General features: G+C 42.3%; 2 gene segments (V, D, J or C); both read left to right on the forward strand.

Annotated features, from left to right (window-relative positions):
• Positions 1-5,527: 5,527 nt before the first annotated feature.
• Positions 5,528-6,642, forward strand: LOC116858956 (the record flags this gene model as incomplete). The annotated part of the segment is given in 3 exon segments: positions 5,528-5,543; positions 5,744-6,055; positions 6,595-6,642. Coding segments are annotated over 3 exon segments (376 nt in total), but the record flags the coding sequence as incomplete, so codon positions are not given.
• Positions 6,643-22,793: 16,151 nt separating this feature from the next.
• On the forward strand, positions 22,794-23,557 carry LOC116858957 (the record flags this gene model as incomplete). The annotated part of the segment is given in 2 exon segments: positions 22,794-22,855; positions 23,228-23,557. Coding segments are annotated over 2 exon segments (346 nt in total), but the record flags the coding sequence as incomplete, so codon positions are not given.
• Between the last annotated feature and the right edge of the window lie 225 nt (positions 23,558-23,782).

A 23,782-nucleotide genomic window follows, 5' to 3' on the forward strand; every position in this document is an offset into this window, starting at 1 on the left:
GGAATACACAAAAGTCAACTTAGAAGCTCTGAGAAAAACTTAGTTCTAAAATGACAAACTGCTACAAGATCGAATGAAAAGCTTCCATTATCAATTTAAAAATGTCTTTAAATGGGTTCAGTTTCCAGAAATGATGACATTGGCTCTTCATATCAAAAACTGTGGTAAGGAGCGCCTGGGTCGCCAGCGGGTTAAAGCTCTGCCTTTGGCTCAGATCATGATCTCAGGGTCCTGGGATGGATCCCCGCATCAGGCTCTCTGCTCAGTGAGGAGCCTGCTTCCCCCGCTCTCGCTGCCTGCCTCTCTGCCTACTTGTGATCTCTGTCAAATAAATAAATTAATTAAAAAAAAAACCATAGTAAAATAACAAAATATGCTGGGAAACAAATAATGGGAGGCACGGAGGGGCAAAAGAATTGGAAGGCACAAAAAGAAAGTAGAGAACTTTGGGTCCAACTTTTTATAAAACCTCTGACTGGAAAACATCGAATTCTGAAGCCATTTTTCTCCTGCAGATGAGTAAGGATGAGGTAAAAACTTGAGTTCGGGTCCCGGAGCTGTGCAAGGCCAGAGAGATGGAATAGATGGAAGACAGGCCCAGAATTTCCTCACTCGGGTAGACATGTGGGACCCTCATTGGACCTAGGGGAACTCTGAACCCTCATTTTCAGTTATTTTATCTTTTCAGTTCAATATTTCTGTTTTGTGTTGAATTAACTAATGAATGAAATCTAGTTGCCTTCAAGAAATTTCAGTTCCCTCCAGTGGTTTGAGAAGTCAGTGCAGGGTTGCTTGGGCACCATAAAAACTTCCTGCACCTGTTCCTCGTCCTGCTGTTTCTTCTTAAACAGAGGGAAGGGGGCAGGGTTGCGATTCCCTTAAGACGCAGAGCATGTAGTCCCCATGAGGAGGGCAGAGGCTGTGGAGGCTTCGGGCACACTGCAAGTCCAGCTACAAAATTTCCGCCATCTTTCCTCTGAGGCCTCCTCTGTCAGGTGGCACCCTGGCTGCTCCGTGTGTCGCTGTGGCTGCTGCACCGCTTCATGACATGAGCCATTTCCTAAGACCCAGGTAGAGCCTGTATCATGTAGACCCTACCTGGGGAGCCACACCTCACCCTCACGAAGGGTCGATTCTCCAAAAACTCCGCCCCTCAATTTGCCCCTGTTGAAGGTTAATTTTATGTGTCAACAAGTAGGCTAGGGCGCCTACTGTCCATTTAGATGTTGCTGCCAAGGTATTTTTTAGTGTGATGAACATCTACATCAGTAGCCCTTATCACAACACAGAGTCCCCACCTGTGCTGCACAAAAGATTGAGCCACAGGTCAGTTTTGGCTTCAAAAAGGAAAGAAAACTTTATTATTATTATAGAAAAAACAATAGAAACAGAAGAGGAATGGAATCTACACGTGTAGGAAGGGAATAGTAGGCAACAAATGAGAATAAGGGCACTTTACTTCATATCAGGTACTTACAACACCCCACCTCACCAGATGGGGATGCCCAGTGGAGACACACAGGCCGAAGTCCCGACTGAGAGGCCTGGGCGGAGTGTCCTTGCCCTGGGGACACTTCCAGTGGGCCATCCCCACAAGGGCCATAAATTTATAGGGCAAATAATAGGGTTTGAAATTAAAAATTTGTTCACCTATGTGCAGTTTGGAGCAAGCTGCATGTCCACATTATCATGTTTCTGTATTTTCAGGGAGCCTAAGCTATGTGCACCTGCCTCCCCTCCTGGATCCCATTCTGGGCACTGGAGCAGGAGGGGATTGGAGACAAGGCTGTAGCTCTTGGCATCCAGAACAGAAGGTCTGTACCTAGAGGCTGATATCCCTTATGAATACAGAGGCAAAAATCCTCCACAAAATATTAGCAAACCAAATTCAACAATACATTAAAAGGATCATATACCATGATCAAGAAGGATTTAGTCTAGAGATACAAGGATGGTTCAATATCCATAAATCAATCAGCATAATATGTCACATTAACAAAATTAAGGGTAAAAATCTTGAGATTGTCTCAACAGATGCAGAAAAAGTATTTGATAAAATTCAGTATCTATTTATTTAAAAAAAAAAAAGAAATACCAAAGGTTATAGAGGATATGGAGAAAGAAGATATGGAGAGGATAAGGAGAAACACCCTCAGGTGTTGTTGGGGATGTAAACTGGTGCAGCCACTATGGAAAACAATATGGAGTTTCCTCAGAAATTTAAAAATAAAATTACCCTATGATCCAGCTATTCCACTTCTGGGTCTTTGAAAAAATATATGCACCACTGCGTCCATTGCAGCATTATTTAAAACAGCCACAATATGGAAACAACCTAAGTGTCCATTGATGGGTAAATGGATAAAGAAGCTGTGTTATACATGTATACGCACACAATGAAATACTACTCAGCCATGAAAGGGAAAGGAATCTTGTCATTTGGGACAACATGGATGAAACTGGAAAGTAATATGCTAAGTGAAATAAGGAAGACAGAGAAAGATATTATGTATAATATCACTTCCATGTGGAATCTAAAAAAGCCAAATACATAGAAACAGAGAATAGATTGGTGGTTGCCAGGGTTGGGTGGTGAGATAAATAGGGGAGATGTTGATCACAGGGTACAAACTTTCATATATAAAATAATTTCTGATGGTCTCATGTACAGCATGGAGACTGTAGTTAACAGGATTATATTGTACTGGAAGGTTACTAAGAGACTAGACTTTCAATATTCTCACCACAAAAAGTAAATAAGTAAAACAAGAAGGAAAATTATGTGAAGCGAAGGTGGCATTAACTATCTTAATGTTGGTAACCATTTCACAATATAAACATAGATCAACTTATCACATTGTGTAAAACTTAAACTTGTACAATGTTATATGTCAATTATATCTAGAAAAAAAAAATGGTGACATCATTGCCTTCTGGCCCCCATGGTTTCTGAATAGAAATCCTCTGTCATTCAAGGTGTTTTCCTCTCTGGGTAAGTGTGGTTTTTCTCTTTCAGCCTATGATATTTTTTCCTTTTTCCTTAGTGCTCAGAAATTTTCAGATGCTGTGTCTTGACATGTATTTCTTCAGTTTTATGCTGTTGGGGGTCTGCTAAATGTGAAAATTCTTCAGCAATTACTTATTCAAAATATTTTTCATCTCCATCCTCTCTCTGCACTCTTTCTAGGATTCCAATGGCACAAATGTTAGATCTTTTGTTTGGTCCCATGTATCCCAGATACTGTAGGGTTTTGTTGTTGTTGGTTTTGATTTGGCGGTTTTCTTATGTTTTGTTTTTAGCTTAGTTTCTCTTTTTGGTTTGGACTGGGTAATTTCTTGCCTCTGATCTTTCCTCCTTTATCCTTTCACTCTCCTCCTTCAGACCTTTCCTAGCCAGCCCCCCATACGGCATCGGTGCCCCTCTGTCAGGCCACTTCCCCAGCCACATTAAGTCAATGACCACTTGTGCTCCTTGAGTGTCTACCAAATAAACATCTTATTTCATTAAGGTATGGTATGGGAGCTGTCCAGTTTAACTTACATCAACATATCATGCGAACCTGGGTAGAACCTGGAGTTCTTTCTCTATTAGTGGTTGGCAGAACCTGTGTCTTTAATCAGATGTGGTAAGAAACAAAGACAGGAAAGCTATTACAATGCAGTAAGAAGTTTTTATTATGCGCATAGTCCCCTGGAAACAGAACACACAGAATGCCACATGGCGACACAGGCAGTACCAAGGTGAGAAGAGCAGACAGAGAGAAGTACTGCTGGCCTGTATTTTTTACTGTGTATTTCATGAGAAGTATGGAGAAGCAAAGTAAACAAACTACTTAGACATAAGATTGGAGAGTTTGAAAATTTCAGCAGGCTGCACACTACAGGTGTGCCCCTTGTCCTCTGGTACCCAGGAGGATCTGGATAGAGAGAATTGTCACAAATTGTGCCTCTCATTGAAAGGAAGAGAGTAGGATTGGGGCTCAGGATTGTCTGGCTTGCATATCAAACGTATGCTCTTGGGCAAGTCTTTAACTGCCTCTGGGAATTAGCTAATTTGGGGAGAGGTAGATCCTTTTTCGCTGGAGCAGGAAGAATGCAGAAATAAGAAAATGCATTAAATATAAAGCCTCATGAGGCTGAAAATAGGAGCTCGTGCAGGGGTGTCTGGGCAAGAGTGGTGAGTATTGTCGAGATCTGAAACTCTTGTCTCATAAATTAAGTGTGCCTGCTGAATCTGCTTGGTTCCAATGCTAAAGAAAATACTTTCTCCTTCCTGAGTTGACTGATGCTGGGCTCCACCCAATCTTACAATCTGGTGTGTCTGACATGCCTGGTTTAGGACGAACAGTTCTGCACACAGTTAATTGATATGGGATACACAAGTCTATCGGGGTCTGTGCTACACTAGAAACTACTTGCTGAACATTGAATAGGTTGTATTTGAGAAGGGCCAAGTCTTGCCAAAGAACCCGGAAGTTTATGCTGTGAGTCTTCACCTGGGCTTGCCATAGTGTCCACACCCTCCTTCCTGGACACAGATGCACATACCACCCAATGACACAGGAGGTCATAGGGCCCACGTGATAGGGCCACTTGCATTGTGACCTAAACCTGATACAGAGTCCCTCCTGGCTCTGCACCCGCTCTAAACTAGGGACTTCAAAATTAGCTGATAAACTAATTTATCAGGAATGGTGTAGCTTATCCAAGTGTGGAATGTGTTGTCTCAACATTCAACACTCAAAAAGATACTGGCTTCAACCTCAGTGTTCAGAGGTACAAGATGCAAGTACTTGTCCTTTACCAACAAGGTGCTGTGTTTCAACCTCAGTGGTCAGAGGTACAAGTTACAAATACTTCTCCTTTACCTCGGAGAGGATGTGCCTGCATTCCTCAGATGTCTGGACCCCTGAAATAGCCACCAGGAAGGGGGGCCGCAGGAATTTTTGTAGGGTTTGCATCCCACCGTTGGAGCCATGTGTTTTTGCAAGTTAGCGAAGTCCTCACCATTTCTCACTCATTGTTTGCATTTAACAGGATTTAATTGATAGAGTATGGCCTGTCGGGATGCTCAGGGGGATGTTTATCCAATGCACTGTAGCTGAGAGCAGGGAGTTAACATAGCCCAGGGCTGAGACTGAGGATGTGACCCACTCTTCACTGCCTGTGAAAGCAAAGTCCACCAGAGGACTGCATTACATCATATGCCATGCCCCCTGCTGGTAGACCTTGTAGTTGGCCCAGCATGGGGCAAGCACTTTCAAAACCTCCACGTGGCCAGAAGAGGGAGACTTAACACACCCAGAGAAGTATGGGGCCCAGTGAGAGATTCTTCTGACAAACTTAATTTTTAAGTACTTAAGCAATACAAATGCTTCATAATTTGCATATCGTCATCCTCTTAGATCTGAAGTGTTTCTGTCTCCCAGAGTCTTATAACAGAGTCTCTGGGTGTGTGGCATGAACACACTGGACCCACCAAAAGCAGCAAGATGGTGACTCCATCACAGCTTCTTGACCCTCTCTGCTCCTCTGGGTTCCAGTTGAGAATATTTGGACAAAGGAGGTTAAAGTGGGGGTATGGTTTTCCTTCCCTGATTTTCTTTCTTCATTGGGAATCCTTCCACAGATGAATTTGGCTTTTTTAAAAAATAAGTAGTATTCTCTACCCTACCTAACTAGATACTGGTAACTTCCATGTACATATCCTGAGATGCTGCTAATGTTTGCTGTGTGGTTTCAGCCTCCCATGGTGAGATTGTGCTGACCCAGTCTCCTGCCATCCTGGTCCATGGCTCCAAAAGAAGGAGTCACCATCACCTGCCGGGCCAGTCAGAACATTAACAAGTGGTTAGCCTGCTATCAGCAGGAGCCAGGGAGAGCTCCTAAGCTCCTGATCTATGCAGCATCCAAGTTGGAAACTGGGGTCCCTTCGTGGTTCAGCAGCAGTGGGTCTCGGACAGACATCACTCTCACCGTCAGCAGCCTGGAGCCTGAAGATGCTGGGACCTACTACTGCCTGCAGTCTAATAGCTACCCACCCACAGTGTTACAGGTCAGAGCATAAACCACCAGGGAAGCAGATGTGAGGGGTTGGGCTGCCCGCCCCCCGCGCCGCTCCTCTGATGCCTGCAACTGCTCAGACAGTTTCTCAGAGGCAGCCCCTCTAATGAGGTCAGTGGGGGCTTTGAAAGAAGGGCAAGGAGGCTCCTCAGCCCCCTGAATGACTCCCTTTCCCCCAGATCATTACACCTTAGGACTGTGGGTGATGGCATCCGCCGGGGTTTGTACAGCAAAAGAGAAGCCACTCTAGGTATTCAAAGCAGGAATTGCTTCCTATAAGGAAGTAATGTCTAAATGTCACTCTTTCAAAGGCCTTGGGATATAATAAGGGAAATAGACACTAGAAACAGTGATTCCTCAGTGATCCCCCATAAGTCAGAAAATTTATACCATTGAAGATACAGGCTGCCTAACCATGTGGTCCTCAGGCCTGTCTAGGAGGGCCAGGGATGGAGGCGCTGATACTCTAGCCCCTGCAGACCCTCCCCAGGTGATTCTCTGGTCCCTCACTTATCACTCACTTGCTTGCAGTTGCTGATGGAAGGCATTGAATCCTCCTCTTCTGACCTCCAGATCTAGGGTAAGGTGCCTCGTAAGCAATTCCCTAGGGAACCATAGAGGAAAGGGGGCTCTGGGAAATGTGCTTCAAGAAGTGACGGTGGTGATGGGGAGTTGAGAGAAGACAGCCTGGGATGGTCACTGTTTTTACATCGCTCAGAAGTTGGCCAGTTAGGGGAAGGCCCCAGAATATGTTTGAATATGCTTCTAGCTACCATCATTAGGTCATAACAAGAAGATTTTGTTAAGTGACTGAGGGAATGGAAGAATGAGGACATTGTGTCATGTATATAGAAATAACTTGACAATGAAGGACTTTTGTGATTTAAAAAAAAACTAAATGTAGATGAAGCATTGCTTTTTATTAATATAAGAATACCTTGTTGTTGGGTTGCCTGGGTGGCTCAGTGGGTTAAAGCCTCTGCCTTCTGCTCAGGTCATGATCTCAGGGTCCTGGGATTGAGCCCCGCATCAGGCTCTCTGCTTGGCGGGGAGCCTGCTTCCTCCTCTTTCTGGGTCTGCCTCTCTGACTACTTGTAATCTCTGCCTATCAAATAAATAAATAAAATCTTTAAAAAAAAAAAAGAATACCCTGTTGTTTTAAATTCTTTATAAACGAGAGCATCATCAACAACCCTGAAAGCATGTGACACATGTGAAATAGCTGTTTGCAACCGATACCTACTCCCATGGCTCTCCATTTTAACAAGATGGCAGGAGAGCTGTGTAAGGTTTAAGATGCTCTGTTGTACAGCATTTTTACTTCCCCTAAACTAGTATTTCTTTAATTTTCTATTTTCATTTAAGACATTTCTATTGAAAGCCACCTGTTCAATTAAAGCCACAAGTCAAAAAGCACTCCAAATTTACTTTCTAATTCATACAAATATGATTACAAACTTCTTTTTAGACTGTAAATATTGAAAAATATAATTATTTGGAATCAACATGACCACATAACCTAAAAAACAAATAGAATAATGATTTGTACAAATTTAAAGAATTCCAAAGGCCACAGTAAGAATAAATCAAAATTATATGCAATTCTGTCAGAATAACTGGACTTGGATTTGTTTGTTTCGTGGCTTCTATCACCCTGCTACAGCTTGCCATAAGAATGATGTGCTATGGGTAGTCTCCACACTCTCACTGGCCCCAGATCAACCACAGTCCATAGACTGGAGAATCATTCATCTCCCTGCAGAAGAATCACACAGATGAGCCCTGTGTGCATTATCCAAATTATTGTCAACATGAACATCCATGACTATAGGAACAAATGCTTAGTATGGCAAGCCACTGAGTTCTTGACTGGTTTGTTAAAACAGTGTGTAAAATCTGACTAATGCAGTTTTTACACATCCTTGCATAGAAGTTGATAGGTTTTATTAAACACAATGGCATAAAAAGGAATACTTGGAAATCCATTCATAAGAAGATACAAAACAAAGAAATGTTTAAAAAATATTTGAATTAAAAGTGTAAAATTCACGCCATTGTAGAAACATCTAACTAAGATTACTTAGAGTAATGGTGACAAATTCTGTAGATAATTCACACTTATTAAATGTCATTAAATCTAAAGTAAATAAATAAAATTATATATGTGAATGTATATCCATATGCATATATATGTATATATATATAATATGCATACATGTAGATACATTTTTGATGTGTTTATACAATTATCTTATGAATTAAATGGATTAATATGACTCCAGTAACTCCGCATAAAAAACTAGTGTCCAGGACCAGATACAGTACTAACCTGGCCTGGGCAATTTTCCTTACAATCTTTGTTTCTATATCATACACCAATTGGTATACTTACCTGAATATATGTTTTCTCACTCAGTGGAGGTTTAAATGGAGTTATTTTTTCCTACAAGCCATTACATCCCACGAAAGCCCCATTATCTCTATGTCCACATTCATGTCATGAATTCCAGGTATAAGACATTATCCAATCTTTTTTTTAAATTTTATGGTGAAATCTATTAATACTCTCATGATATAGGTCACAGCTCTTGTAATTTACAGAGAAAATAACAACTAAATGAAACTACCAATCAACAAACATAAAACAGACTGACTGAAAAATGAATTCATGGGTAATACCACTTGTCTTCAAGTGAGACATAAAGGACAATACTCAGCCTTCTGAGAGGAAACGTATCATTTCAGCCCTATTAATTTCATTACCTGGGCACATTTGTGCAGTGCACAAACCCAGCTACTGTACATAGCAGTCCTGAGTCCCCAGCCTCTGCTTCTTAACACATATCTCTTGATTTCATCCCTATTGCTCAGAGCCCTCAAATAGGAACTCTGATCATGACCTTCATTGAAGAATCGCTTCAAACAAAAAAAGGGAGGGAGAAATATGATATCTCCTAATCATGACAAAGATGATATTCTATACTCAGGTTTCCATGGGACTCTGTAAAGAAGTGACATGGCAACAAGCACAGGGCAATAAGAATGGTAATGCCCTGCTGCCATGGAGAAGAACACAGCTATTATGTGTTTGTTAACAGAAGGGTGCTACCAATGGTAGTCATAGACGCACCTGCCCTGTCGTTATTATCCTTGACAAACAATATTGACTTTGTTGGATAAAAAAGAGTAAAGGAAACCTCATATAAGCTGGGAAGTTCTCCTACACATACCATTCCATGGTTAGAGTCTGCATAACCAATGGGAAGAAGAAATGTAAGAATTATCTCGACAAGGGAGGACATTTTTCACATAGGAATTCACTTCCTGTTTTTAAGAAAAAGAAGGATGATCTCTCCCCTCAAGCAACAACCACTGCTTGCAGCCAATGAGAAACTACCACAACCTCAAACTGTTTTTATCCAGTGAGCATTTTTTCAAAACAATCCTCCCCAATCTTCTATTAATGCATAATAAAAGCGGACCTTCCTTTTGCCTCTTCAGACTAGGCGGCAGTTTGCCATAGTTTGCTTTGTCCAGAATTGCAATTCTTCTCCTTTTCTCAAGTAAGCTTATTTTGCTAGTGAAATAACTGGTTATTCTTTGTTTAAGGTTGACAAGTGCACTAATAGAATTATTAATTCAGGTTAATGATAAAATTAAAAATTCTGGTGGGGGCCAGGGAGAAGGGCAGAGGGAGTGAAGGAGAGAGAATCTTAAGCAGTCTCCACACTCCATGCAGAGCCCAATGCAGAGCTTGATGTCACATCCCTGAGATCATGACCTGAGCTGAAATCAAGAGTCTGACACTTAACTGACCGAGTCACTGAGGTACACCATCACTGCTGATTTTTAATGTCAACACGTCAATAAAGCAACCTCCCCAGGGCCCTGATCAGGGATATGAATCTAGCATTGTATGATATCTATAAGGAAGGGGCCCTGATTTAGTTCCTTGTTTCCTAAAGCCCTGTACAATTCCATAGGTTTTCAGTATCAGAGAAAGCAAAGAGAAAGACAAAATACTGTCTTTGATGGAGACATAATTTGGTCATTCATTTTTTTAATTTTCTTAACCTATTAGGAACAAGTTCATTTTAAAGCTTTTATGGAAGCTTAATGGACAAATAAAAGTAAAAGCAACATTTAAGAACAAAGTTGTAGAACTTCAACAGCCACAGAAAGAACAGAAATCGATTACCTATTTCATATATTTATTATTTATTTATGGTTAACATACAACACTAGTTTCAGGTATACAATGTAGCGATTGGATATTTCTATACCTTATGCAATGCTCACCATGTTAAGAATTACCATTTGTCACCATACAAAGTTATTAAATATCATTGGCTATATTCTCTATGCTGTACCTTACATCCCTATGACTTAGACTTATTTATTTTAGAACTGGAAGTATTACCTATTCTTTGATACAGTTTTTTCCCCTCAAGTGCATCACAGGATGAATAAGAATGGTTCTGTATGGTATACATTGGCTTTACAAATATGTTTGAATCCCATGAACTATTTCTTTTAGATTAGATCATATGGAGAATAACCTTTCAACATTTTTTATAAAGAGTTAATGTTGATATGAAGATATGAAAAGATAACATGAAAAAGAATAAATAGATCAATGTCACTTATAAACATAAATGCATAAATGTAGATAACATTTTAATATTTTCTTCCCCTTATATTATAAGAATATGGTGACAAGATATAGTAAATTTCAAGAATATTAGGAATTACCAAGAAGGTAAAAATACTTCAACATTAGGTAGTTTATATGAATGAAATGGTGGTTTTCTTTTTGCCTGATTTTAAATCACGTGGAGATAATTAAGAGAGCTTGGCATTTGTGCAGGGAATTCTTGGGAAGGTTGAGCACGATACAGCCTCTGACTCGTGTGCGAAAGGCACTCTCAGAACACAGAGCACTGGTCCTCTTGGCCCCAGAACCAGTGAGAGGGAGATTTCCCCGACGTTCTGAGGTCTGGAGTGTAAAGGTTCATCCCCCAGTGCTGGTTGTGTGCTATGATGGGAATTCACCTTCAGGGCTGTGTCTGGACACAGGGACATGGACAGCTACCATCTGAGCAACTGTACGGGAGCAACTGTGGGTCCTGAGAGGCTGCCAGTGGGAGAGGAGACCTCTGAGGTGCTGTGGATCTTGACCTAAGAAAAAAACGGACAAACAGACCACTCTCACTCCAAGGAATCCCACAGGCTTACAATGTAAAGCTCAAATAAAAAATCACAAGGTACTCGGGATTAAAGGTGATTCACAATAACCTGCTTCCCACCTGGGCAACTCTGTACATGTCTTCTGGGAAGAGCAGTTCTGGGGCATTTTATGTTGAACCAAGTGGGTGATGATCCTGGGAGCCCCTGGGAGCCCAGATGGTCTACTGATGTAATCGTAATACAATGGGTTCTGAATAAAACCTTTTCAATCACAAAGGTAGATGAGATAAAGATATGTACTACACTTTTACACACATTTCTAATTTTCAAGTAAGAACAGTTCATAGACTAAGACTGGAGTCAGAATATAGGCTCCACCACATACATTTCACACAACTTAGGGTCATTTATGAGAATAAAAAAGTAATAGCATTAAGGATAACACTGGATCTGTATGGGGGTGGGAGGTTTGCTTCCCAGACATCAGATCTTTTGCTCTTCTCCCCCGGGGCTCACAGCATCTATCCGAGGTAAGATATGAAGATGGAGCCTTCCAGGCCTTTCTACAGCATGATGTCCTGGGTAACCCACAGTCAAAAATGTGTACTCATAGGAAAGGTTAGGTCTTAGAGAATCATCGTCTTTTCTTTCCTCATTCTTAGGAGGAAGACCCCCTGTTATAATCACAAACTCTTAGACTCTGAGGACAAACAAGGATCATAAAATACAGAGACGATTTTTTTCTGACAAAGAGCGTGGAGAAGCTCCTCTGGGACAAGACGTGAACCCTGCGTCTGTGTGATCCCCCAAGAGGCACTGGTTCTGCACCTGCTGCGGACCTGCCCAACCCCTCAGTGATTTGCATGTTTCCCCCAGAGCCCATCTCTGCTCTTCAGCATCTTCATGAAGAGGCTGCTCAGAAATTTGGGGCAAAAAAGAGCCTCAGGTTGGGCTTCGGATCAAACATGGGAGTCCTGACCCAAGTCCTCTGCCTTCTGCTGGCCTGCCTCCCAGGTGAGGAGTGGAGTACAGCGGACATCCCCAAGATGGTGGGAGTCCTGCCCTCCTGACTGTGGGATCTTCCCAGGGATCCTCCCTGTGGATCCCTGACCCGGGGTCTCCCCTCCCCTCAGAATCCCAGGAGTTCTCAGATTAGGGGACCAGGGCTGCCAGAATCTTCTGGGAGGAACATGTAGTGGGACCTGATAAACAATGGTGACTTTGTGTTTTGCTTCCAACCCAGCTGTCTGAGGGCACATGGGGCTGACCCAGTCTCCGGCCTTCCTCTCTGTGTGCCTGAGACAGGACGTGTCCATCACCTGCAGGGCCAATGAGAGCGTCAGCAATTATCTGAGCTGGTATCAGCAGAAACCAGACCAGGCTCCTAAGCATCTCATCTATGATGCTGATAACCTCAAGTCTGGTGTCCCAGACCGGTTCTCTGCGATTCAGTCGGACAGAGAATTCATCCTCAAAATCAGCGCAGTAGAGGCTGAGGACGCTGCCAGTTATTACTGCCAGCAGGATCATATCCTTCCTCCCACCATGTTACAGCACAGAGCAGAAACTGTCCCCGGGCTGGGTGGGGACAGTGAGGGGAGCAGTGGACAGTGCTCCCCGTAGTTACAGCAGCTGCGTTCTGCTCTGGGTCTGATCATCCTGGCAGGAGCTGCTTTGGGGAAGGGCTTGCAGGGCTCAAGGATCAAGGGACTTTGTCCTCCGAAAGCTTCCTTTCTTGATGACACAAATCCCAAACCTCAGGAATTCTAAAATGAAATCACTCTTGCAGGCCTGCAACGGAATTCATCCACAGAATAGACCTTGATCCTATCTCTGAAAAACACTCTGAGAAGTAGGCAAAAAAAGGGAATCCACATCCAAGCAAACACTACTACTACTACTACTACTACTACTACTACTACTACTGCTATGACTAATACTAGTATTGCAAATACTAGTACTACAAACGTTAGTACTAATACTTGGGACACTACTACTATAATGCTGCTACTAATAATAAAACTAATCAACATCAAGAACTACACTGTCAACTGCCATTGAGTGAAATCTTGAGGACTTACTGTGTATCGAATACTGTACGAAGGACTCATTCATCTAGCGCAATTCATCTCACAATAATCCTCTAGAGATGAGAGATCAGGAGTTCTCAGAGTTTATGTTATTTAACATGCTAGTGGTTATAAAGGAAGAAGATGGAAAAAGAATCTGTTATTTTGACTCCATAATTTCTACTCAATATTTAACAATATTCATTAAAAAAAATTAGTACAACTAAAAGCAGATCAAGACAGAAGCTGTCTCTAGCATCCCAAAAGCTCCCTCAGTCACCTTCCCTGTCAATTCCATGCCCACTCCCCACACACATACCACGAGAGGCCACCCGTCTTCTGTTTTCTATCCACATTGAGCAGATATTTTCTGTTTTTGAACTTCATATAAGTGGAATTATACAGGATATACTTTTTTGATGTCTTGCTTCTTTGGATCAACGTGTTCTTCGAACTTCATCTCTGTTGTTGGTGTAGCCATAATTCATTCTTTTCCTGCTGAATAGTTCACTATTACATAAATACATCACAATTAATTTTTTCACTCATAGGAATAGTACGGAAGTCTTGTGACATAATAGGAAAAGTGGGCAAGGCTCCGTGTATTTCAGGCATTTCTTAAGACAGTGTCCCTTTTATTTTTGGATCATCTTTGCACACATTACACAGCATGTGTCTAATAGAGAAAATATCCATGAAGCTATTCTTATCATCAATGGATGCAACATACTTTTGTTTTCTATTTTATTATAATATACTCTGTTTTAATCTATTAGTCAAGCTTTTATTATTTAAACATACGATCATGACACTCATTCCTTAGCCCATGAACAGATAAAATCCTTCATTTTATAAAATACTGCCCTGGGGGATACTTCTCCGTGTGACATTTTATAGAGGCCTGAGGCCCAAAAACCTGAAAGTATCTTACAGCAGGTCCCCCAAATTGATGGGGGTAATTTTCCTTCCTGTGAGTCATGGGTCAAGTATTAAAGAACTAGAGAAAAGAAGAAAAAGACTATATAAGGATTGTGTAAGAAAGAAGAACAACCCATGATGTTTTAACCTTTTTTGGGTGAGGTTTTGATACTGGGTGGTAAAAAGAAACACAATGAATAGGTCTGGTACGCTCGATGGAACCCCTGAGCAATTAGTATAGATCAAGTCAAAATAATTCTATGTTTAGGAATTGTGAGTTGGTTGCTGAAAAACAGCCCTAGATCTTCATGTGGTTGTCGATGAGACATACTTGGATTAGTTCTAAGTTTGTCGTCCACGTGTCCCTTTATTAGGTTCCTCAGTACACCTATGGTGACCATGATTATGGGAACACTGAACACAGTAGTGATAATAATAAAATAAAAACTAATATATGTTATATGTTTGGTACAGTGCCAAATACCTTACTTTTGTTTCAACTGCAAACAGAACCATTGTTGTCACAGTTTCAAAGGCACGGAAACTGAGACAAAGGGAAGTTAAGTGAACAGGATCAATTTCACACTTCCATAGGCAATGTAGCTTTGTCCCCAGCCCTAATGGGGTGACTTCAGGGACTTCTCTGATAATATCAGGACCTTTGGGTGGATAATGTCTGACTGTCAGTAAGCTCTAACTCCTGATGTGATGACAGTTTATGTGGAAGTTGGAGTAGCAATGATAAAACTGCTTCCTTGAAATGTACATAAAGGTTGGGAAAGCGAGAGTTGAATGGCTTTGTTTTCTTCTCAATGGGCTTGTGCCAAACACCATCTGGAGGAGTTTAAGTGATAGGTAAGGCAGGAGGACACAGGAGAGAAATCCTTCCCTCAGGCTGAGCCTTCGGCATCCTCTGACATCACCACCTGGGAATGGGTTTTAGAAGAGGAAGTGAATGGTCTCTGGAGCTGGAAGCCCAGATGGCCCTTTGCAGCCCACCCTGCTGTCCAGAGCCCATGTCAGTGACTGGGTCAGTGCTCTGGGGGGAGATCTGCCTCAGTTAGGACACAGATCAAACCAGGGAAGCCCCAGATATCTGCAACATATATAATCATCAAATAGCTTCTAATAAGCCTAGAGAAATGACTAGTACAAGTAAGGGGGTTGGGGGAAGAGCCACAATATGGAATTATTTGTGCAAAGATGGTAAGTAATTGCATACAAAGGGGGTAAATTTGATCAGTAATGCAGGAACTGCCCATGAAAATCTCACTGTGTTGTTGCTATGGCACAACCACATGGGCTAATGTTGAGCTAACTGCCAAGGTTAAGTTGTGGTGAGGCTGAAGAGCTAGTGGACATTTCACGTGCTGCTGCTGAAATGTGTATTGGCACATTCATGTCAGAAAGTTGTTTGTGATCATCTACAAATGAGAAATATATGCACACCCTGGGACTCAGTACTTTTTAACTCTGGTATAACCAACAGAATTGAGAGTGTACCTGCTCAAGGAATGTCATGACAGCGTTGCTTATGACAACCCCAAACGGGAAACAACCAGTTACTGATCTAGATTGGAATGGATGCTTCAATTATGGTATTTGCAAGCATCTTTATCCTCTCTCTGCTTTATCTGAGTGGTAGTTTTGAAACCTGTGATAATTTCGATGCTGCCCAAATTACCAATCTTTCATACGGAGTACCTTCATGCCTTATCTGAAAAGCCATTTCATACCTCAAATCGATGAATGTATTACTACTTACTATTTTTCTAAGCTTTATCACTGTACTTTATTTCTATAATCTAGCTGGATTGGGTTCTTGGACATGATACAGAGTAGGGGATCAGATTTCATTTCTCTTTCAGTATGAATGTCCACTTGAACCATCCCACTATATTAGAAAAAACAATCCTTTGTTAATTGCCCTATGAGTCACATGTCACAAATTAAGCATCCCCATAGATATATGTCTGTTCGTGGACTATGTTTCATTCCCCCGGTCTCATATCTTTGTTGCATGCTACAGTGCCCTAATTACTGTGACTATAAATACGTCTTTTCAAAAAGAGATTTCATTTATTTATTTGAGAGTGAGTGAACATGAGCTGGCGGGGGAGGGGCAGAGGGAGAAGTAGGCTCCCCACTAAGCAGGGAGCCAGACCCAGTTCTCCTTCCCAGGACCTGAGCAAAAAGGCAGATGCATAACCAACTGAGCCACCCAGGAGCCCCATGTGTATTTAAATAAGTGTTATTAGTCAATAGGGTATTCTCTCAACATTGTTCTTTTTCAGAATTGTCTTGGTTCTTTTTAGCTCAGAATTCCCTATACATTTTATAATGTGCAAAAAAAGTAACTGGGTGTTTACTGGAAGTACATTGAAACTAAGGATCAATTTCTTGAGACAGACATACTGAGTCTTTGGATGAATGAAAGCATAATATTTCTCCATTTATTTGGGTCTCCTTTGTTTTCTCTTAGCAAAGTTTTACTATCATTGGGTCTGTATGGTACGTGGACCCTAGTAGGTAACAATACATGTCCTCTCATATGCACGTTCAGCTTACCATTTATTTCTAATTGCCAACACAATAATTTTTCCTTTAAAAATGTTTGCTCTATGTCTGTCTCCATTACTAAAATTCAATTTCCCATTTGGACAATCTGCGATTTCATTAGCTACGCAAAAGTCAACACAAATACAGGACTTAATATAATCCACACGAATGTGTGTATGTATTTGGATTTTCAGGGGAGGTACTTTGGGATGAAGGATCAGTTTCTTGGAGAAAGATTCTCTCAGGCACATGTCTAACGTCATGAGACCCTCTGTGAATCCCAATCACAGCATCCATGGCAAGGACACTTGGAGAATCATTTCCCTTCCACCTTCCTCTTCTCAGGTGGAGCACAGAGCAGCAGAAAGCACAACAGCAGAGATAGAGATCCCAACTTGCTCTGAGACCCAACCTGCCCCACCTCACCAGTCCGCTCTGGACGGGATGCATGAAGAGCTGCTTAGCAAGGTGAGGAACAAAGCAGATTCACTTAGAGCAAAAACTGCATGGTCCGGACACAGACGTGTTCTTCCTCCTTCTTCCGTATCAGCCACAGGATTGGATATGCTTGAAGACACATGTAGTCATTTCCTGTACAGGGAAACCTCGGCCAAGATGACCGGAACACAGACAGGATAGTCCCTTCCCCGCACCATTCTAGCGGCTGCGAATGAAGCTGGAAGCAAGGCTGGGAAAATCCTAGAGACACAAGAACATTTCTGCAAACCAGAAATGTATTTAAAGAGTTGCCCAAATATAAGATTTGAATCTCCTGCCGTTATTCCTTATCGGAAAGAAATTAGAGTGTAAAGCCTGAATGACGAAGTGTGAAGGTCATTATTTGAACATAAACAAAGCCTACTTCTTTCTTTGGCACAGCCTCCATAAGATCTAAATAGAGCAGGGTTCAGAGAGCTCCCGGGTTGGTGAACACATCGACAAACAGAGGGTGATACATCCCAGTGCCATGGGGACAGAAGCTGCTACACTCAGGATCCTCCCAGTCCCTGCTGTGTATCTCTCCATCTAGCTCTTCATCTGAGTCTTTATCATATTTTTTAATAACCTGGGAAACATAAGTAGATGTATCTCTAAGTGATGTGAGCTGCTCTAGCAAACTAATCACACCTGAGGAGGGAATCATGGAACCCCGTGTCTACAGCTGGTCAGAGACAGAGGTCCTTCTTCACTCCCATTAGACGATGACACTCCCGATGGGCTAGTCCTTATCAAGCAGGGGTCTCCATGCCACCCTGCAGAGCCACAGGCAGCTGCTCTGGACGATGAAGTGTGGACGCGAAGCCACTGAGAGCAGACCAAGAGCCAGGAGGCGGTGCACCTGAGGAAACTCCATCTTGAAAGTGCTTGGTGTTCTCCACACAGCTGGACAGGGACCGCCACCTGGCTTCTGTGCACTGGAGCTTCTCCACCCCCAGGTGGTTCCTTGTGCTCAGGGTCTGCGACAGTGGGGACACCTTCTCCACAATGTGCGGGGACATCAGTCTCCTCCCGAAATATACACATGGGATGGATATAGACCCAGATGTGAGGTCTTCCCTGAACAAAGCTAAAGTCCTTTTTCATTCCTGTCACAAACTTAAAAAACTCCTCTAATAAAAAACCAAAGTCCCAGAGTGATGACAAAAATAGTCTTATAGACTCTCCATACATTCCATAAAGAACAAAAATAAAGGTGAAAGTGAGGGAATCTGAGGAGAAAGGAGGAACCACGATGAAAAGGCCTGCTCCTCTGTAGGTGCATCACACCTGCTTGAAGGTACAGCAGGAGAGGAAGCAATGATATCCCGGGTAAGGATCTGACCCGTGTGTCCCCAGTCAGGTCCACTCTGGAGGGCGACCACAGGGCTTCACCCCCTGGGGGACTGGCTTAGTCTTTTGTCCTACTGCATCCGAGCTCCACTCCCCCTCTGCACAATCCTGCATTTTCCTTCCGCAGATGGTGATGTCGAGAACATTCCCCAGCCAGTGTCACACATGCTATACTCGATGTGAGTCTGCTTTCCGGGGAACAATGCCTGTGACCAGTGACGTTAGAGAATAGCACATACCACATGGCCAGAATAACCTGCATAGGCAGAAGCTGTCCATTTTCCAAAATGCACAGGGACAGGATGATGTCAGAAAGAGAGATTGTGGCAGTAGATAATTGAGCACATGTTATGAGAAATTAAATCAATGTGCTGACCCTCAGATATTTTGTCTCTCTAACTGGAAAACTCTTGCTCAGGGTTGCTGAAGCCTAAAGTCACAGCTTCTGACTCCGTTCCTAGACCTAAGTCAGTTCCTACTCTCAAGCACATTGACTCAGCGAAGGCCAGATCTCAAAGGAAATACCTTAAGGTTTTCCCATGGATGTATGGAGAAAATCTTGCTTTTTATTTTCCCTAAGGAACTCGAGGCTTAAGGCTTGAGCTCTGAATGTGTCCTCTCTGCCCTGATGAGAGAGCTTTCTGTTAGAAGGACACAGGGGAAGGCAGTGCTCTGGTGGAGGAGACAAGGGAACAAGTTGTCCACAGAGAAAAAGAAAACACACAAACAAACAATCCATCCCCAATTAAAGCAGTGGAAGAATATTTTTTAACTAACAAGAAAGCTGTAGGACTCCTTGAGAATCCTCAGTTCAGAAGTTTCATCCCTCACAGGAGACACTTTGAGTTGGCGATGCAAACTGCTAACACAGAGTTAAGAGTTTATTAAAATGAGGGATTATGAGGTGGCCTGTGGTCAAAGGGAACTTCTGTCTCACTTCCCTGATTAGAGTGAGGTGACTGGGCCCTGCCCAAGGATTAGCATCAATATAGGAATAATCTTCACAGCTGACAAAGGACATTGCTCCCATTTCTTCACAGGACTGACATGAATCTCAGCTCTAGAAAATTTATTTCTCTATTAGTTATTCCAAAAAGTGCAAAGAAAAGAAATGACAATATTGGGAAGGAATTCAGATTACGTATACAGAGATCAGAGTTTTCAAATAATTTATAAGTCAGAAGATCAACACATTCACATATATATGGGAGTCGCCTGGAGCCAAAACTATTCTCTGTGAGTTCATCCTCTAGTGGGTGAATATTTGCAGTTATTTAGAAAAGGTGACCCATTTCAGTCACAGGTCCCAAAAATCTACCCAACACCTCCTGTTGGCGACACTCCCTCTGCTATGGCACTGAGAACTTGCGTTTTGTCTCTCAAATTCACCAAAGCATTGTAAGTTTGTGCTGTCTGGCTTGAGAAAATGTATAGATCAATTTCTACAGAATGGATAACAGCATCACACTCCCCACCCACACATCCTGACCCCAGAATAAATGGACTCACATAAACAAAGCAGCAAGAGAACTGACCCAAGGGACACAAATGACACATTGGCTTCCACTTTTATGGATTCCAAAGGGACATCCCCTGGCCAAGAGACAAAAGTGCAATAAAATCCACCTGCATAAGTCCTTGCTCATTGAGGTGATGGTGGTCAGGATTAGAGACTCCCAGAGTCCTGTTCCCCACCTGGACCTCATGGGGGTTCTTCTTACATCCCTTACAGATGCCAGTGATTTCTGTGTGGTGTGCAGTGACCAACACTGATGAAGTCATTTTATTGTCCAGGGTACAACAAAGTTCCTACAGACACAGGAGATATAGACTCCTCTTAGGAAATACGAACAGTCTTTCTTCAGTCTACAGGTAGCAGAGGAAAATTTCAAAGCCTTCTCTGTCAAAAAAGAACTTTTAGAAGGTTTTGAATTTTTTCAGTATTTCGGGGCAAGAAATTAGGAGATAAACAACCAAACACAAAAGGAGACTTTTAAAGTTTTCATGTTAAGTTTTGTAGGAAATAGTAATGTTTTTGAAGTTCAAGCACTCTTAGGAATACATTGTACAAAAAATAGTTTCAAAACTGATACACAGTAAACAAACATGATGGATGAATAATTTTCAGCCAAATTTCCACACATTGAGGTTTCACACATGATAATGGCTAATGTGATTCTGACCTTTTGTATTATATTTGACACATAGTGTTAGATATTGTGATTCTTAATTTAACATGTGTAATTAATGGTTTTCAAACTCATCTTAAGATTTATAATATTATCTTACATTTTCCTTTATGTTTTTTCCTGATTTTTCTCATATCAGTGGGTAAGCTTTCTGAATCACTCACCAGCAGGATTCATTAGGTGGGCCGGCATGTTCAAGAGTAAGATTCAGGATTGCATTGGCTAGCACTCTAAGAAAAGATCAAGGGAGAAAACACATGGAAGAGTAAATAAAATGACAGCTAGTAGCATAGGGGACATGGGCTATTAGTCCTAGTTCTATCACAACTTGTCATCAGCACCCAAGTCCCTCCATAGAGTTTAGGGTTTACTTTCAGTACCATTATTACATAATAGTTCTTCCAACTATGGTACAAAATCGCACTCTAGGGGGATTTCCTAGAAGATACTCAGACCGAGATTTGTTGTGTCACCTTGCCTGGACTTGCATATATTCAGTAACTCTTCAATTCAGTATGACCTTGGATTTGAATTCCCTGAGATCTAACAGAACTACAAATTCTATTCCTTCAGTTTTTCCAGGATTTTTTTTCCTGACAGTGACTTGAGTTTTGAAGTACTTTGAGGTTGACACATTTCTCACCAACGATTGACTAACACCTACATCAGGCTGACACAGGCAGAATCATCAGGTTATGTCCCCACTTTAATGAAGGAAGGTTGGTAAACTGATGCCCCGGGCAGCTCTGACCCCGCACTGTGTTTCACAGCGACTGTGGTTCACCGAAGACCTCAGAAAATATCCATCATAGGTATGGGTGATGCCCAATTATTAGAAGTTCTATCCCAGTCCTTGTTATTCTCACCTACAGAATCTCATTTTCAACTATAGATTCAGAGCTGTGGGTGCTGAACATAAAAGCCAAGTGAGAGACAACAACTTCTCACATAGAGCTAACAAGGAACCAGACCCCCTGACAGACACTGAATACACATGATGAGGAAGCCTCTGTGTGGGAAGGGAAAACATTGTTTTCTGGGAAAGGGGAAACATTACTCATTCTGTCCATCCTCTTAGGCAATGTTGACTTAAGAAATCTCTTTGTTTGATATGGTATGTGTGTGAGTGTGTCTACCTTATCTAATATGCATCATGTGGTGAGTATGTGTCTATCATCTGTCTGTCTTGCCTACTATCCACCTATCCATCTATCAGTCTTTCTGGGGAGGGAGACAGAAGTATGACAGGATACACACCACATTGTAACAAATGGTTACCACAAATTTCATACTCACTGCCTGAAGCATAAAATTCTGTCTTCTCTCCTATTCTCTTCTGCAGGACTATGAGCTCTCCTCCTATAAGTGAGAGATTCCTTTCTACCTGTCAAGTCCCTCTCACTTTCATCTTCTCAAAGAGTAGATAATTCAGCTGGTCCTGGGTTACTTTAATTCACTTAAAATCATTATTAAGTTGTCTAAAGCCATTAACCTGGAAACAGCACATCCCAGAGACGATAGTTCATCCTGGGGTCTGGAGATCACCAGCCAGTCAGCTGGAGTGGGAGTGGGACCTGTTTCCTTCTGGACATTAGCTGACAGGAATCCAAGCAGGATGGCCCTTCACCTGCCAGACATGGACTCTGAAACACATGCCTGTATTGTCAGGGTCTCTGGAGCTTTCTCAGAAGGCAGGGCTATGAGCACGGTGTCCTGCCACAGATCCTGATTATTGCAGGGAGAAGCTGCTTCCCACACAAGCAGTACAGAATTTGTCTCTGTTAGGTTTCCTCCAAACACAGAAGACATTTTAAGTTACTGCTCTCCCAGGAGAGGGACCAGTACCCTGACTTTGGCTCTTTCCACTCTGCCACACCCACCACAGGATTTGCATATTGTCCCCTGGGGAGGACCTTGCCTTGGAAGTCTGACATAAAGGTCAGCTCTGAGCTTGTGTTTATTACTAGGACTTATCAGTTCAGCTTCTCAAAACGAGATTCCCTTCTCAGCTCCTGGGGCTGCTGATGCTCTGGGTCCCAGGTAAGAGCACAGGGGGGATGAGGAAGGAGACTGGGGTGGGGAGGGTGAGCTGTCTGGGTGCTGTTAGTCCCTATGTGTGCTCTGTCTAGAGGTGAGATTGCCCTCCAGCCAGGAGTATTTAATTATGAAATCCGTGAAAAAATGATAAATTAAAGGGAACATAGAACAGTGCTTTAGTGAGATGCTGAAAAAAAAAAAAACTTGTGGCCACTCCCGGCCCTGAAATTCTTCGGTTATCCAGGGAGATTGGATATATTTAGAGTAGGAATCAAATTACAAAATATGATTTAACCTCATATAAATGAAATTTAAAATCATAAAAATGGCTTATAATGTTGCTCCATAATCTGTACTTCTCTCTCATTATTTTAGGATCTAGTGGGGAGGTCGTGCTGGCTCAGACCCCACTCTTGCTGCCTGTCACCCCTGGAGAGGCAGCCTCCATCTCCTGCAGGGCCAGTCAGAGCCTTGTACACAGTAATGGAAACACCTATTTGCACTGGTACGTGCAGAAGTCAGGCCAGTCCCCACAGAGCCTGATCTACAGGGTTTCTAACCGTTTCCCTGGGGTCCCAGACAGGTTCAGTGGCAGCGGATCAGGGACAGATTTCACCCTGACAATTAGCAGGGTGGAAGCTGATGATGTGGGAGTTTATTACCGTTATCAAGGGACACACGCTCCTCCCACAATGGTTCAGGCCCGTACACAAACCTCTCTGTCTGGCAGCCCCCACTGGGCACGTGTGTTTTTTATTTTTATTTTTCAATATCCATATAGAGTTAAAACTTCAAGGTAATCCCCTTTCCCAATCAATGCCACCCCTATAGGTAAACCAATTTCTAATCCCCCTTTATCTTAGGAAAGTTGAGTCCTTTAACAAAGATATCAAGATACATCTGGGAAGAATCAAAATAACCTTCCTTGCC

This window comes from Lontra canadensis, unplaced genomic scaffold (genome assembly GCF_010015895.1).
Source record: "Lontra canadensis isolate GAN:19392208 unplaced genomic scaffold, GSC_riverotter_1.0 scaffold144, whole genome shotgun sequence".
Taxonomy (NCBI): Eukaryota; Metazoa; Chordata; class Mammalia; order Carnivora; family Mustelidae; genus Lontra; species Lontra canadensis.